At 47.4% G+C, this 15,097-nt stretch overlaps 8 protein-coding genes across 8 annotated transcripts; 3 read left to right on the forward strand and 5 right to left on the reverse strand.

The window, feature by feature from the left end:
• Positions 1-78: 78 nt before the first annotated feature.
• On the reverse strand, positions 79-1,180 carry PEX2_032690 (uncharacterized protein; the record flags this gene model as incomplete). The annotated part of the gene is made up of 3 exons (XM_016740544.1): positions 79-635; positions 693-1,067; positions 1,150-1,180. 3 exons carry the CDS (start codon positions 1,178-1,180, stop codon positions 79-81), a joined length of 963 nt encoding a protein of 320 aa, XP_016601196.1.
• Positions 1,181-1,588: 408 nt separating this feature from the next.
• PEX2_032700 (GILT family protein) lies at positions 1,589-2,611 on the reverse strand (the record flags this gene model as incomplete). Its single annotated transcript, XM_016740545.1, has 2 exons — positions 1,589-2,111; positions 2,199-2,611. The coding sequence occupies 2 exons, from the start codon at positions 2,609-2,611 to the stop codon at positions 1,589-1,591; spliced, it is 936 nt and encodes a 311-aa protein (XP_016601197.1).
• A 2,038-nt stretch (positions 2,612-4,649) lies between these two features.
• PEX2_032710 (hexokinase family protein) lies at positions 4,650-6,625 on the forward strand (the record flags this gene model as incomplete). The annotated part of the gene is made up of 2 exons (XM_016740546.1): positions 4,650-5,287; positions 5,383-6,625. 2 exons carry the CDS (start codon positions 4,650-4,652, stop codon positions 6,623-6,625), a joined length of 1,881 nt encoding a protein of 626 aa, XP_016601198.1.
• A 945-nt stretch (positions 6,626-7,570) lies between these two features.
• Positions 7,571-8,002, reverse strand: PEX2_032720 (uncharacterized protein; the record flags this gene model as incomplete). Its single annotated transcript, XM_016740547.1, has 1 exon — positions 7,571-8,002. One exon carries the CDS (start codon positions 8,000-8,002, stop codon positions 7,571-7,573), a length of 432 nt encoding a protein of 143 aa, XP_016601199.1.
• A 230-nt stretch (positions 8,003-8,232) lies between these two features.
• On the forward strand, positions 8,233-10,337 carry PEX2_032730 (transcription initiation factor IIA subunit gamma; the record flags this gene model as incomplete). The annotated part of the gene is made up of 6 exons (XM_016740548.1): positions 8,233-8,273; positions 8,331-8,520; positions 8,571-8,713; positions 9,105-9,256; positions 9,315-9,360; positions 9,419-10,337. The coding sequence occupies 6 exons, from the start codon at positions 8,233-8,235 to the stop codon at positions 10,335-10,337; spliced, it is 1,491 nt and encodes a 496-aa protein (XP_016601200.1).
• Positions 10,338-10,367: 30 nt separating this feature from the next.
• On the reverse strand, positions 10,368-10,890 carry PEX2_032740 (uncharacterized protein; the record flags this gene model as incomplete). The annotated part of the gene is made up of 2 exons (XM_016740549.1): positions 10,368-10,745; positions 10,816-10,890. 2 exons carry the CDS (start codon positions 10,888-10,890, stop codon positions 10,368-10,370), a joined length of 453 nt encoding a protein of 150 aa, XP_016601201.1.
• A 1,469-nt stretch (positions 10,891-12,359) lies between these two features.
• Positions 12,360-12,623, forward strand: PEX2_032750 (uncharacterized protein; the record flags this gene model as incomplete). Its single annotated transcript, XM_016740550.1, has 1 exon — positions 12,360-12,623. The coding sequence occupies one exon, from the start codon at positions 12,360-12,362 to the stop codon at positions 12,621-12,623; it is 264 nt and encodes an 87-aa protein (XP_016601202.1).
• Positions 12,624-14,395: 1,772 nt separating this feature from the next.
• On the reverse strand, positions 14,396-14,879 carry PEX2_032760 (Dabb family protein; the record flags this gene model as incomplete). Its single annotated transcript, XM_016740551.1, has 3 exons — positions 14,396-14,551; positions 14,615-14,725; positions 14,814-14,879. 3 exons carry the CDS (start codon positions 14,877-14,879, stop codon positions 14,396-14,398), a joined length of 333 nt encoding a protein of 110 aa, XP_016601203.1.
• Between the last annotated feature and the right edge of the window lie 218 nt (positions 14,880-15,097).

Raw genomic sequence — 15,097 nt, forward strand, 5'->3', positions numbered from 1 at the left:
GAAGCAGTAGTGAAGAAAAGGCTGCCCTCATAATCAAGAACGTATCCTTCGACCAGGACCTCAGGACCCGCAGTGAGCTTAAGGACGGTAGGAGTCTAAGGCACGACTGTCCCATCCAATCCTTCTCTTGACATGGCTATGGTCCCATCCACCCTTGTGGCTATGGTCCCATGTGACACTGTCAGGGACATATCGATCCCGACGATTGCGTCTTCCGCGCTGGTCTCCGTAGGGTTTGTAGGGGTTGGGGCTGAGGCTGCCCCTCGAGTCGTTGTCCATGTGCTCAAACTTGCGCTTGCGGCCACCGGCTAGCTGGTTTGCATGTGTCTGGCTGACCTGAATGATGTCCTCGATCTCGGGAATCAGATCGTGGTCTTTGTCGGCTGACATCAGGTATCGCAGGAGATTCTCGGCCGTGTCACGGAGAAATCGGACACTGTTGGTTCGCTCGCGGTGGCTCTCGGTGACCTCAAGGATGTAGTAGTCGGCCTTGGCCTTTTGGTATACCTGAATAAGCTTGTCGACATGTTGTGACTTGGATGCGCCAGAGATCTCTGACGACTTGCTGGTCTGGACATCTTCGGTGGTGCCTTCCACACTATCGGCTGTAATGATAGGGATTTCGGAAATAGGTCCTGGAAGGCTATGTTAGAATACATGAAAGTAAATTTCATCAGGGCGCAGCGACAGACCATTGTCCAGGATGTGCTGGGCGGCAAAGTGGGCAGCAATGACAGAGTTGTTCTCCCCCTCCGAGTGGGAGTTCTTAGTTCCCAGATACTCGGCCAGATAGAATTCAAGCAGACCGTAGTGTTGCATTGTGTGTCCCTCGTCATAGAGACGAAGGAGAACACGGTCGTAGATCGTGACCTGGCCATCATCGTAGGACTGCGAGCGGTGGCGGATGGACTTGACTTGGCGCCTCAGTCCATGGAAGAGGGCTCGAGCATGCTCACGGTTGCCCACAAGCTCTTTTAGGAGCTCGCTTGGATTCATCACCACACTCCACTTTAGGTACAAGCTGTCCTCTTTAGCACGCACCCCACGCGACACGACACGCTTGGTCTCTATGACAGCCATTTCGTTAGCATGATAAGGTGATAACATTGAAGTCGAATTTGGGTGGGCTCAAGGCTAGAAGCAACATACCGCGGTGTTTGGGATGAGAAAATGGCGGCATTGCGAAGCTCCGCGCGGTGTTGATAAAGATGGCTGGAGGGGAGAGAGAGGAAAGAGAAGAAAGAAGTTCTCAGATCTGATCAAATACAACAATGGCAAGGGAAAAGGTAGATGGCTAGACTGTGGGTAACTCGGCTAATAGGGATCGTTTGTCAACTACGTGAGAGGGGAACATCGTCTTCAATACATGACGTGGAGTCAGGTTTACCAAACATAGGAGTTCATCTGGGAAATGCATAGCTTAAGCACCGAATTTGAATGTCGGGATTCCTACAGTGCGGGTGTAATATGATGACGTGTAGGGGACTATTAGTTGCATTTATCGAATATCATGTCCTATCGTATGGGCATATGTCCTATTGTATGAGAATGAATCCAGAGTACAAACGATGAAGTATCCAGCTAGGACTCAGTTTCTCTCCTTCCAGAGTTTTTCGACTTGGTCAACCAGGGCCGAGGGTTGGCTGCCTTCTCCATTCTGGGCACAGTTTTTCCATTCGTCGCTATCGCGGATGCACCAGACAACATCATCAAGACGCACTGTGCAACTAATCTTGACACCAAGTTGTTCGCCATGCATAGCACTTTCGCGTAGTAGCGCAATGCCACTGAGTGGTGGTCCGCCGTCATTGCCATCGTTCGGGTCATCATTCTGCTGGCTTGCACATTTGTTTAAGGCGTCAAAGTCAATTCCATGCTCCATTGCACAGTGGTGAACAAATTCGCGGTCCGGGATCCGGGCAAAGTCATTGATCAGACAGTTTGCGAATCCTAGCGACCGGATAATAGGGGTCCGGGGGTACTGAGATGGGAGAGACGCTTCGTCCGCAGTGGGAGGGAAAGGAAGGTTGGCCGCACAGAGCATGAGCATGTCACCGATGCATTCACCTGGGCCATGCTTGCATTCTATCTCTTCGGAATCTTTAGACACGCTATCATTATAATATTAGTCAAATGTGTAAGATAGAATCTGGTACAGAATAACATCAGTTCTTCTCCACATGTGATTTGATGCTCACCTAGCAATAAATGATAGTTTGAAGTCCACCTTGTCGCTGATTCTTTCCATGGCTGGTAGAACCAGTTTTTGCAAGCAGTCCTGGGCATCTGGGCATTTGCTCATGATGTGAGCCTCCAGCGGTATCTTAGTTTGCTCCAGTGTCTGATGTGTATCAGAATCAAAGCGTCCCAGCTGTAAGTAGTTGTTATACTCTTCTTGAGCCTGAGCTCTATAGCTCTCCGTTTTTGGAGCTATGCCGGTACATCGTGGGGAAGATGGCCTTAGAAGCAAAATGTAGCCTATAAAGAACAACGCGATGACACCGATCCGACACAAATAGGTGGTTGTGCTAGGACGCGCACGACGATTAGGGTTGTTCGGTTCAAGAGTGTCCCCATATCCCTCCTTAGAGTGGATCGGTAGTTTCTCCATGCTGAGATAAAATCAGAAGTGACGTTGTTTTGATAAGATCATGTGGAGAGGTCGGGCGGAGCTCTGGAGGGGTGCCAAGGTCATTACGTAAGATATTCCCTAAGCCTTTTATGGACAAAGTATGTAGATGGATACATATGGCTAGGTGAGCCCCAGCCATTATTGTTAATTAATCATAAGGATACAGCCCTACAATTGTTACTATTGTTTTGGCTGAAAGGCCGGTAAGACATTTTCCCCTCCTAAACGCTTAAACAATCACCAAGGCCATTCGATCCATTGTATCCGTGCACACCTTCATCCGATCAGGCTGGGCTCCGACTTCGGAGGCGATTTAGATGGGGCATCGACTACTCCGTAGCTTAAAGTTTCAAATAGCCCCATGTCTAGAATCACTGGGCTTGGTCGGGTATGGTCTCTGGACAGACCGTGCATAATGGCTTGGGATCGCGTGCTTTTGAGGCTCGTACATGAAACCTTGATTAATCAATTCTATGATAGAATTGTACCAAACACGAGAAGCATCGGACTATTTGCCGATGGGCAGATGATCAACTATGACCAACTATGGGCAACACCAAGGTAAGGCAGTTTGAACCGACCCCAGTCAGATCTGACAGCCTGATGTGGCGGGTGCCAGCGAATGATCGAGACCGAGACCATGCAAATGGGTTCGTTCCTGTTGGGTCAAAATGTAGATGCGCATTCGTCTGAATACGGGTATGTCCGGCCCGATCACCACGCGAGTGCCACGAGTAGTGTATACATGAATCGAACTTAGGCGAGTCTCGTATCGAACGAATAGCAACATTGGAACACCATACTTTGGTGCGTTTTTTTCCAGGCCAGAATCCTTTGACCCCACCAATGTTCCTCTTAAAGAGGTGTATTACTTTTCAACCGATTGGAACTCGCCTCCAAACGCCGCATAGGCTTGGGCTTTGTCTAATCCCGAGACTGCCAAGAATGGGGAAATCGGCTTGGCTCTCTGGGATAATCTTCTGCTCTTGAAAGTAGAGCAGGGTTTAGCCGGATATATTTAAAGTAGGGTTACATAGACACCGAGAGTTGATTTTAGAAAGATGCCAAAGAGGGGAGATTAAAAGTAGAGTTTTCTTAATCCAATAGAAAGTCAAGGGGATACTTAGCTTGCCCCCGAACAACGTCGCATCGCCTCGTGCCTTCCGATGGTCGCATCTCATCTCTTATATATTTACTGTTTTTCTTTCTTTCTTATGACTTTTCAAGCTTATAATCTGTCTAATTTTTGAGTTTCTGGACCTTTCTATCTGATCAACATATCACATCTGATACGAATCATTTCATCCCCCCACTTCTGACCTCCGACTGTTCCCCGACACTGTCCTTCCAATCACTGCAGTACTTACTTCAGCCAAAACAGAAAAGGTACCTAACAAATTTCCTATATTCTTTTATTTCTTTCTGTTTTCTCTTTTGCTTTTCCTCCTGTCTCAAAGCAGGGAGCTTTATAACTCCATTCTTCAACAACTCCCTCAGGGCCATCTAGGGATATTTCCCTACAACATAGCCCAAAGATCCCCCGATCCCCCGTATATAGTCTATCATCTCCCACCCTTATCCCTGAGAAATATTATTTGCGTGATCAGCGCAATTAGTACATACCGAAAATTCCAGGGTATGTACGGAATAAAACATAGATGGAGATTGCCCCTTCTGGCATGATCGTCGTGTTTTCCCTTTTTTTTTTCCCCGCAGCCCAAACGACCTGCAGACCGCGTCACCGAAATATTTCCTTCGCAACCTCGCTAACACAACAAGTTTAGCTCTTGAGGCATTGGATTAGCTCCCTCGCTAGCTTTGTCTCCACAATTCAAGGATTTTAAGGATAGGGTGCCCTGTCTCTATTCCTAAACATTCCAGACCCCTACACGTCACTATTGACATAGCTGTGTCAGCTCATTTTGTCTGGTATTCAACCATTTGGAATAGCGATTTCTTTTCTTTTCTTTTCTTTTTTTTTTCAAAAAAATTTCGGATATATCTTCCATTTTCCATCATGGCCTCGGTCAATTCAAAATCGTCCAAGAAGGATGAGGACGAGGAGCGCGAAATCATGCACGACGATTTGATTGACGATGAAGAACATGAGGATGACAGTTCGGAACTAAACGCCATTCAACAAGAATGTCTGGCGCACAATCAACAATTGGAAGATTTCTTGTCACCAATGTCCCTGGATGAGGCTGTGCTGTATAAACTCGCCCGGCGCTTTTCCACCACATACCGCAATCTGGCCCTGACATCGGACCAGCAATTTTTGCCAACACCCGTCACTCAACTTCCTACTGGTCGGGAAACCGGGCGCTATCTAGCGATTGATGTAGGAGGGAGCAACCTTCGAGTTGCTTTTATCGAATTGCTTGGAGAAGCCGTGGATTCCGATGTTCGACCTATAGACGCCACGGAGAGATCACGGGACACCATCCGGAAAGCCCAGCGCCAACGAGTAAAGCGAACGCTGGAACGAGCTTGGCCTATTCAAGAGCATTTGAAGATGGACAAGGCTGAAGATCTCTTTTCTTGGATCGGTGATTGCATTGCGGAGGTGGTAGCGGAGAGTCTATCATCGGATGCTACTAAGAAGGATATCCCCGCCGAATTAGATATGGGAATCACATTCAGTTTCCCCATCATGTGAGTTCTTTTCCTAATGTGCTTGTGTTGCTCGTCTTCCCGGATTTTGGGGCTCCTGCTACCAAGGTCAGTTGTTGTGTGCTAACCAAGCCCAGGCAAGAATCATTGGCAGAGGCCACATTAATGCCCATGGGAAAAGGCTTCGCTATCTCATCAAATCTTAATCTTGGAAATATCCTTCTGAATGGGTATGAAAAACACACAAGGCGACCCGATGATGAAGACGAACCTTCAACCAAACGTCGAAAGCTCTTCGCATTACCAAAATTGAAAATCCAAGCCATCACCAATGACACAGTAGCTACGCTAGCTTCCCTTGCGTACAAGGTCAAATCTCTACCAAACAGCAGAGTCGCCATGGGTATCATTGTGGGCACTGGCTGTAACGCAACCATCCCAATGAAGCTCAGTGCATTGCACGAATCTAAAGCCAAGAGTGTGAACGCAATGGAACCCAGCGCTGTGGAGACTATCGTTAACACCGAGTGGACTATTTCTGGTGCTGCGCCACCACTCAAGGAGCTGAATGTGACCACAAAATGGGACATTGAGCTGGACCAGGCCTGTGCACGTCCAGGCTTCCAGCCATTCGAATACATGACCGGAGGCCGCTACATTGGTGAACTGATTCGCTTGATCCTATTCGATTATCTCACAACGGTCGCTGAATTATCAAAACGCTCCCTACCTGCAAATCTCATCCAAGAATACGCCCTGACAACAACATTTATCTCCGACCTTGTCGCCAAATCCCGATCTGACAGCGACCTCGCTAAAGCCTTGAACAAATCCCTCCCTCCACCAGAGAGCAGTGACTGGCGCTGGGATGCCCGAGCCGCGGGAGCATTCCGAAAGATCGCTCGTGCAGTACAGAGACGGTCAGCTGGGCTGATTGCCGCTGCGGTGGTTGGACTCCTAGCCTGTGCTCGTGAGATCGAGCTGAAGGAAGACAGCAACAGCAGCTCACCTGAGAATCCTGCTTCACCTCAGAGCAACGGCGACGCCATCACTGAGTTCGTTGGTGCACCGGACGCTGCGGCTGCAAGTCTCAACTCTGCCGCTGTCGCTGCCAACCATGCAGCCCAGGAACATGTCGTCCCTGTCCTCGACCCTACGCCAATAGATTGGCAGTCCGGTCCTGAAGAACTCGTCGTGGCTTACACCGGTGGCATTATCCAACACTACCCGCAATTCAAGGAGATGTGCCAACAATATATTGACCGTCTTATCATGCGGACTGGTCCACAGCGAGGTGGGAAGTCAGTTTTCTTACGGGAAGCATCCGACGGTGGTGTCATTGGCGCTGGTGTTTTGGCTGGCATGGTTGTGCGGAAATGAGATTTCTATGAAACGCTAGCAAGCATTTGTTTTCTTTTTTCTTCTTTCTTTTTCCTTCTTTGGGTGGAGTTCAGCAATGCGAAAATGGCCGAAAATAGGTGGTAATGGGACAATATCTGTTTCTTTTTAAATTCGAGTTGGGGCTCACGGCATAGAAATGAGATTTGGTTTCTGCCACTGGGATCCTATTTTGGACAGTGGTAATTTCGTTGATTTACGCTTTCATTGGATTTGGACCAGTCCATTCCTCGTCCCCATGATATGGTTTGCTATATTTATGGTCTCTCAACTTTTCTGTCGAAGTCCAACCCCCGGAGCGATATTTCACCGCCGATCAAAGCATGGCATTGAAGCCCAGCCTATGAGGCACTGCACCGAGCATTAATATGACATGCATGCAACTCTCTCGCTCTCGTTCTCACCAAGAAGCCTGCGCATTGCAATGAAGTCCACCCCAACCAGGAAATGAAAGCGTTCCGATGGCACATGGCTAGGAATGTTCCAACTATTGAGAGTCAAGAACTTCACAGCGAGGGCATCGTGACTGATTGCGCGGCTCCACCCAAGGAAGCATAATCAGAGAATGCAGGCACATCCGAGGAGCGGAATGCATTTGATTATGCATGACCGTTTATCCTTATCAAAGAACCTCACATGCACATATTCGGAATACTAATTAGGCAAAATCAACCTAAGGCAGGCCTGAGCATCCTAATCTATGTTGTCGGAAACAAAGTTTAAGAAGTCTGGTCCTGATGGATATATGTAACTCTCGGGCACGGAAGAGAACGATGAGCTGAGAACATTCTTCCCCCGCGTATATTGCCAAAGCATATGAAGCCAAGCTTGCATTACAGGACGTAATACCTCGCTGGTATTTATATCCGTGAAATTTGAGAGATGATCAAGATTTGTTCTTATGATATGTTGATGTCGAAGATTGTTTCAAATTAATCGGAACATGTTGTTTCGCACGCCGCGCTTCATTGCATTCGGTTTGCCGTCTTCATATTCAATTCCACAGGCCCCTCCTGCTCCAGACATTTGTTCGAGCCGCTCGCGAAGCTCAGCATCAGCTTGGGAGACGGTTTTGACTGTGGGTGGGAGCGTGCGGCGATTATTATCTTGGTTCGAGGATTTCTCTGATGTCTGATTGCTTTCTCCTTGCTTCGACTCTGTATTTTGGTGACTTTGGGAGTCTATAGTTCCAAAACAATGCGTGTTAGCTTGAGATGGGCTTTTGAACTGAACTGACCGACCTTGAGCTTCCGATGCTCTGAACAAGGTTGTTGATAAGGATCGTATACCAGTAACATGCAATCGACTGGATAATGTTTTATTTCGAAAGGATAGAGGCCCCAATCCTTTCACAGTCATGCTGTATTAATCCTCGAGCTTGTTCCAAATTTGTATGTTTACTGATAAATCTGTGAGGTCGAAACACATGTCGAAACACTGACGCAATTCAAGATAAAGATTTACACGTGACTATAAGAAGGTCACGTGTTGATGACCGCCTCCGCGATTCGGCAGGCGATCATGAACTTGCTCTTGTCACTCACTCCTCCGATACCATTTTGACGAGTCTGCCACTAATTCATCTCAGGATGGCATCTGTAGCTTACTATGAGCTTTACCGTGGCAGCAGGTAATATACCCGACGAAACGAATCGAATGCCCCAAAGCTGACTGAAGGAACATCCAGCCTCGGGTTATCCCTCACCGACACCCTCGACGATCTGATCAATGAAGGCCGCATCGAGCCCCAGCTAGCGATGAAAATCCTCGGGACCTTTGACAAGATTGTCACCGAAGTCTTGGCGGACAAAGTTCGGGCCAGACTCACCTTCAAGGTAACTCATTTCACGTTCAAAGCACTTGCCCAATGGGCCATGGTTTGATCATAGTTCGATGAGGCTAACATATACATTTCCACCAATTTTAGGGTCACCTGGACACCTACCGATTCTGCGACGAAGTCTGGACCTTCCTGATTAAGGATGTCTCGTTCAAGCTGGACAACCAGACAACTGTGTCCGCGGACAAGGTCAAGATCGTGAGCTGCAACAGCAAGCGGCCTGGCGAGGTGTAAGCGGAGCCTTGCATGGACAGAGATACTGGCGTTTTATTTTGTTTCCCTCAAATGGTTGAATGGGCGTTCTACCGGCAGTCCGTTCTTGATTTCGATGATATATCCTGCACGAGGCGTTTGAGGCGGTCCCAGTTCTTTTCATCTTGCATTACCAATGCCCAAAATGGCATTAGATACCCAAAAGAATGAGTTGCATACTTGCAAATTTTTCCATTTCGTAGGGAAGCCCCAAATTAAAGGTTTGCGTTGCGCGGAATGCGGGTGACCTCACCTTATCGCCCGTGGATGCCTATCAGTAGCTCTCTTTCCCTCATTGTAATCTTTTGCTAAGATCGCGACACCAAGCGACGTCTTGATTTCCCTTATATTATCTTGAATTATGCCCAGGACATTGCCCTGGCTTCGCGCTGAGAATAGAACTCCTGTGAAAAAGGAGTCAACACCGCGGAAGCGCGTGAAAACGGAACCCAGTCCTGATCACAACCTCACTCCCAAAAACCCTCGAGTTTCTCCCCCAAGGCGCGATTTCTTCAGGTCCTGTAGGTTCTTTATTTGGAATATCTGTAGCCAAATACCAAGTCTGATTGCTTTATATAGCCCAAAGCCCGCCGACCTCTCCAATCAGACGCTGTCCCTCCGAAGAGTACGATCGCAAACAGGCCCCGCGCAACTAGAGAAATTCGCTAATATGCACGTTATAGATTCCTGATCGAAGGAATTCAACACGATGATGGCTGGGTCATGGTAGAAGACGAGTTCTACGCCGTCGCACAAGCATTTACTCAACATCTACACCATGCGGAGTACCTGCGACGGAGAAAGCAAGTGAAAGCCGATAATGCAGCCGGGATCGGAGAAATTGAGAGGCCTACAGACGGCCGTACCCCACTTCCAAACGAAGTTGAACGGAAAAGGGAAACCGAAGCGCTGAGGGGGCGACAAAAAGCCGGACTTGCGCAGATCGGACACGGAGGAGTCGACGAGAAAGATGAAGCTGAAGATGATGAGAGATGGGCTGGAACACATCTCCATGATCTGATGACGAGCCCACGAAAAACTCGATCCTTAGCTGGAGTTCACGCGCCCAAGTCCTCTACTAGAGCTGCGGCGGGCTTTGGACAGGCGCCTACTTTACGTACTGGACGAGCCCGGGTGAGCAGTATAGGGAGTGTGACTGCAACATCAAGAGCACCAGAAGTTTCATGCATTGAACTAGATGAAGAGACGGCCTCGGGCTCGGACGATGATGATCTCGACCTAGAAACCAATCCAGTCGTGCTCCCACCACCGAGAAGAACAAATGACACTCCACGAAAAAGTCAGACACACGATGAGACAACACCACGAGCCCAGCGGCAATCTAAAATACAAATCATGTCTACGTCAAAACCAAACGTGAAACCAGCACATGGGCGGCCCAGTCCAGCGAACGCGTACAAATCACGAGTTCAATCGCTTTTTGATGACCTTGATGAACTACCAGAGTCATCTAGGATAAATAGTACTATCTCTAACAAGTCCAAGGAACCTCCTTCAAGACATTCACCTGTGGCAGGCGGAAAAAAAATTTCAGATGCAAAAAAATCCCGGCACAATGAAGTGCCAACTTTCTTGATGTGACCATCCACGGACCAATCCACAATTTCCCTATCAACCCTCCAGTTCGGTACTTCGCATTTCCTTCATCTTGATCGATTCGGCCAAGGCCTCAGTTTCGTGACCTGCAGCTGGGCTCGACTTCCACCATCGGGGTAACTTCACGCGCTCTCGGAGGCGGATGACAATTTCACGCTCATCCTTCGGACATGGGCCCGCACCTTGCTCTTCGTCGACGATGGTAGAGCTACCATTTCGATCATCGTGCCGTCTTTCTCCACGGTCGCTGTGCGGCTGTCCTGGGACGTGAGCGTCCTGTGATTGATTGGTCAGATGTGAGCGTTCTGTCGGATTTTGGCTGGGCGAGAGAACTGACTCGGCATCGGAAAAATAAGCAGGCAATTCTTCTTTTCGGAAGTCAGTGGGAGGACCCTGTTTGATAAATTTGTCAGCGACTTCTTTTGCAACGACAGCCCATTTCCCTGATTTCTACTCGACTTACAATTTCAATAATCCTTCCCTTGTCGCGTCTGAGAGGTGCCTTTAGGCACCGGAAAATTTGCCGAAAGCATTCCATATTGGATCGATGGTGTTTCGATTGATCCAGTCGGAGGAAAAGGAGCTTTTATGAAGAGCTAGACAGTTCGTAGGAGTTTGGAACAATGGCGATTCCGGCTAGTATGTCCTTGAATGCGAACAAGGAAATGAAAGGAATAAAGGCAACGATTGGACGTGAAACAAATGCTATAAAACGAATGACAAGGCGAAACGAGAGGATGGGGATGACAGCACCCAAAAAAAAGGAAAAGGAACAAAAAAAGAAAAAGGTCACAACTGCTCTACACCATTGAGGTGTGCTTAGAGAATGAGAGTCAAAGAAAGGCCGGGCGAGAGTACATATATAGTACGTACGGAGTTATGCACATCTATGCTATTCCCGGCGTGTCAGGGACAAACCGATCCACAGTCTCGCTCCGGTTGAACTAGGCGACAGCCGTACCTTTGGCATGGACAGGATGACAGGCTCGGCAGGACTCCAGTCTGGCAGTTCGCTCCCCTGGCGGCAGCAGTGGGTCCTCCCTGGGGCCTGGATTGCTTGGGATTGGCTTTGGGCAAAGAGTTCCGAATGCTTGGAGTCCCTTTGACCTATTCCGGCTCTTGCTAGGAATTCAAATGTTTATCACCCGAGCCGATCGTTTCTACAGATCTCTATCTCTCTATATGCGGACAATATACCCACGATCTGCTGCAACTCATCGGATGTAATACAGCAGATGGGTATTACAGGCGGCAATCATGACCTGCAGGCTGCAGGGAAGATATGCTGGCATTAGAGACCCATGCAGATTCGGTATTCGACCCTCAGTGGATCGAGTGGAAAGCGGCCCAGACCAAAGGGGTAAAAGGGAGAAGAAGCAAAGAGGTCCCTCGTGTTCTGGCGAAACATATCCCTCTCATTCTTCGTGTTCCGTTTTCCATTCTGGGATTAGAGACTCATCTCTAAAGTTTTGTACAGCCCGTTTCCCCGAGTACAGGATATTTCAATAATAGCCAGCCGCCGATCCCTTAAGTCCCCATTTACCGGGTCGGATATGTGCATGAATGAACCCTGTGAGGGTCTTGGAAGCTCGCGGGAAACGGGATTCCTTGTCCCTAGCTCTGGGGAAAATCGATTTTTCTCATGCAAGCTCATTAGCTCAATTGGAATGTCTTTTTGCCTCGTTTCCTATGTCTTTGTCTCGGAAACCAAGCGTTCTTGAGACCCGGTTCTCGGCAATCAGTTTTAGTCATTTCTTCCAAGGATGCATCGTCGATCACTAATTCTGTAGCCGTGTCGATCGATCATAAACTTGGAACTGACAGGGATGATCTTACGGGTTACCTCATTAATCAGGGTTAGATATGTGCCCATATCCGGAGTATTGACTGCGACCCCGGTATATTTGGTAGACCTGATCATGCAGGTCAAGTGTATACACAATTTCAGAGACTGATTAAGACAATCGTAAGTCCTTTCCCGTATTAGCATTAGTGAGATATCGCTACATGCACAAATTTCAACCATCTTGGCAATTCCGAAACAAGGCATGTTTCTCGACTCAGTTTCCTTTGTTTCGCTATAATAGTAACCCCGCGCGTAAAAGGTTCCAGAAATACCATCAATTCAATCGAAACAAAAGACCTTGCGGGTGGCTGCGAGGCTCGGGAATGGTTGGCGTGTTTTTATTATTTCGCGTCTCCCTTGCGTCGGAGCAATGGCAAGTCAAAGAACAGCTCACAAAGGTCAGTGTAGCTCAGCACAAGTCTTAGATAGTACTTCGTACCTATTCTCATATTATTAATTTCAATATGAAAGACATAAGAACCAATTCAACTTTTTATATTTTTTTAGTCACTATAATCTCGCTATGTTGGATAATTGTTGGTTGTTTCATCTGGGCAAACAGAGTCGAGCCCTAACTTAAATGGAACCGTAGGGATGGGGAATCCCCAGACTTTGAGCTAAGTCTGACTGAAAGTATGAATAGCTTAAAGATACGGTCATTGATATATTTACGAGAACTCAATTTAATCATGTATTGAATCCAATATATACTATTCCAGCAAAGGTCAAAAACATGAAAGAGTGCCAAGCTCGGCAGTGGTATGTATTGCCGTCCTCTCAATGCAAGGTTCTTCTAGATCTGGGGTCCAAAGAGTGCTACTAGTACGGAGTATACGGAGTACTGTTAGCCCATCGGCACTCCCCGAAGCTAAAGCTTGGCTAACATTCCTGGCTATGAAATTTATTAAACTCACTAGCAAATTGGAGCATTGCTACTTTGCCCGGGAATGTATTTCCGTGCGTTGAGGATCCATTCTTGCGGGACCTTTGTACACAAAGGGCGTGACCTTTGCGGGCCAACCCACAAACCCTTCAAGTTCATGATCTTAAAAAGTTTAGGTCAACACAAACACCAAGCTTGGATTGGTGGAAAAAAAAAACAGCGCGCCCACTGTCCCACTACGGAAAGCTTCAATAACTGAATATGTACTCAATACTCTGCACTGGAAAAAGTCCGTGGGCTGCCTCAAATAATGGTATATATACATCGCACAAGCCCCTGAGCCGGGCATATATTTAGAGCATGCTACATCGGGCAAATGAATTCATCAAATATATCAGTCTTGTTCTTGTTGATGAATCGTTCAAACTGGCATTTCGTTTGAGTTGAAATGACCCAAAGATAATTCGCATCTCAAAAATTCAAGTAGACTTCGGTGATGATTCATCTTTTGTCGTATCAACAACCCCGCTTCCGTCGCATGTTGGGCAAGTCCTTTGCGACTTGTCTGTGGCAGGTGCTAGGCCACACAATCTGAACACCAAGGTTATGATGGTCGGGACCAAAAGGATATGAAGGAGAACAAAAATGGCGAAAGTTTGGAAAGGCGCAGCCTCCAGTGAGTCGATGATAAAAGTGGCGAACGAACGCACAAGTGTTTCCAGGGATGTCACTGCCATCATTCTGGTCGGATGGTCCGGGGTAGAGAATAACGTGTGATTCAGAGAAAACGAACTCGACTAGGACGCTCGGAAGGCGACGGGATTATAGACTCGCGATTAGTACGCTTCTGCCTAAATCATCCCTAATCAACTAATTTCAGTTCTTTGTTTGCTTCTTTTTGGCTCTAATTTGAAACAATCTACGAAGATGTGCGACGTATGCCCCGGATTTATAATGGGCGACGTGTCGCGAACTCAGACTATATATCTGGAGCCAGCTCTTTTCTCAATGACCGTTGAGGTGCCTCCCGAGGCAGCCAACAGATCGTGAACATCTTCAACCATGTCCGGATCATTTGCGTCAAACTTCTTGGCGTAGGGTACCTCAGTCAAAATGACAGCCTTTTCCTCGTCGCACTAGTTCAATTGAGCGGGGCGACCTATTTAGTATTCACCATACATAATAGTAAGTCTTTTTTTTTTAAAAAATAGACCACTTAGGATAAGCATGTCTCGGAGCTAGCCAGCATCTAATCAGGGTCTAAAAAAAATGGGTTCATTGCCAAAAAAAGAGTCGAAGCTGTCTTTGAGAACTTCAGAGAACTCTATCAGTGAAGTCGATGACTTGTGCTTTCTCAATGAGCCCGTCAAGAGTTTTGACGAAGGCCAGATGAGACGGATCGCTTTGTACATAATAGTCTCGATCTGCGGCGCTTGTAAACTCTACGACAAAGGCATGTGTAATTCCATTCTATCACACATTAGTAAAGTTTCCTCAAAGTACTCCGTCCTCCAGACTCTCAGGGAAACTTACCTGGATGCCCTCGGGGGAGTTATCCTTCCCACCAGATGCCGATTTGATATAGGGCTGTTGTGAGGTGGGGTGAACGCAATTATCCTTGAGAGCAAGCATACGCTCGCAGGCCTTTTGGGGTAATCGTTAATATCCATTATGAAGTGTTTATTGTTCACAGTCAAGTTCATCTTCGTTGTAATCTTTTGGTAAAACTTACATCATGAACGACCTCAGTAGCCACTTCTGGCTTGAACTGGAAAAGAACGATATGGGTAATGGACATGCTGAATATTTCTTCTGTATAATATAATCTTGGAAGAAGGTCAAAACAAAGACTTTGTTAGGAGCGGGGTAGGATCACAATTTGGATCACATGATCGAGTACTTTTAGTTGGCAGAGGGTCTCTCATTCTCTTGAAGATGCGAAATGAAATGAACGATTGGATGGAGGGTAGAGAGACTCCTCGAAAACAGCACAAGTGTTGATCGATGTAATGCCCA

The sequence above is a fragment of the Penicillium expansum genome, assembly GCF_000769745.1.
Source record: "Penicillium expansum strain MD-8 chromosome Unknown contig102, whole genome shotgun sequence".
Taxonomy (NCBI): domain Eukaryota; kingdom Fungi; phylum Ascomycota; class Eurotiomycetes; order Eurotiales; family Aspergillaceae; genus Penicillium; species Penicillium expansum.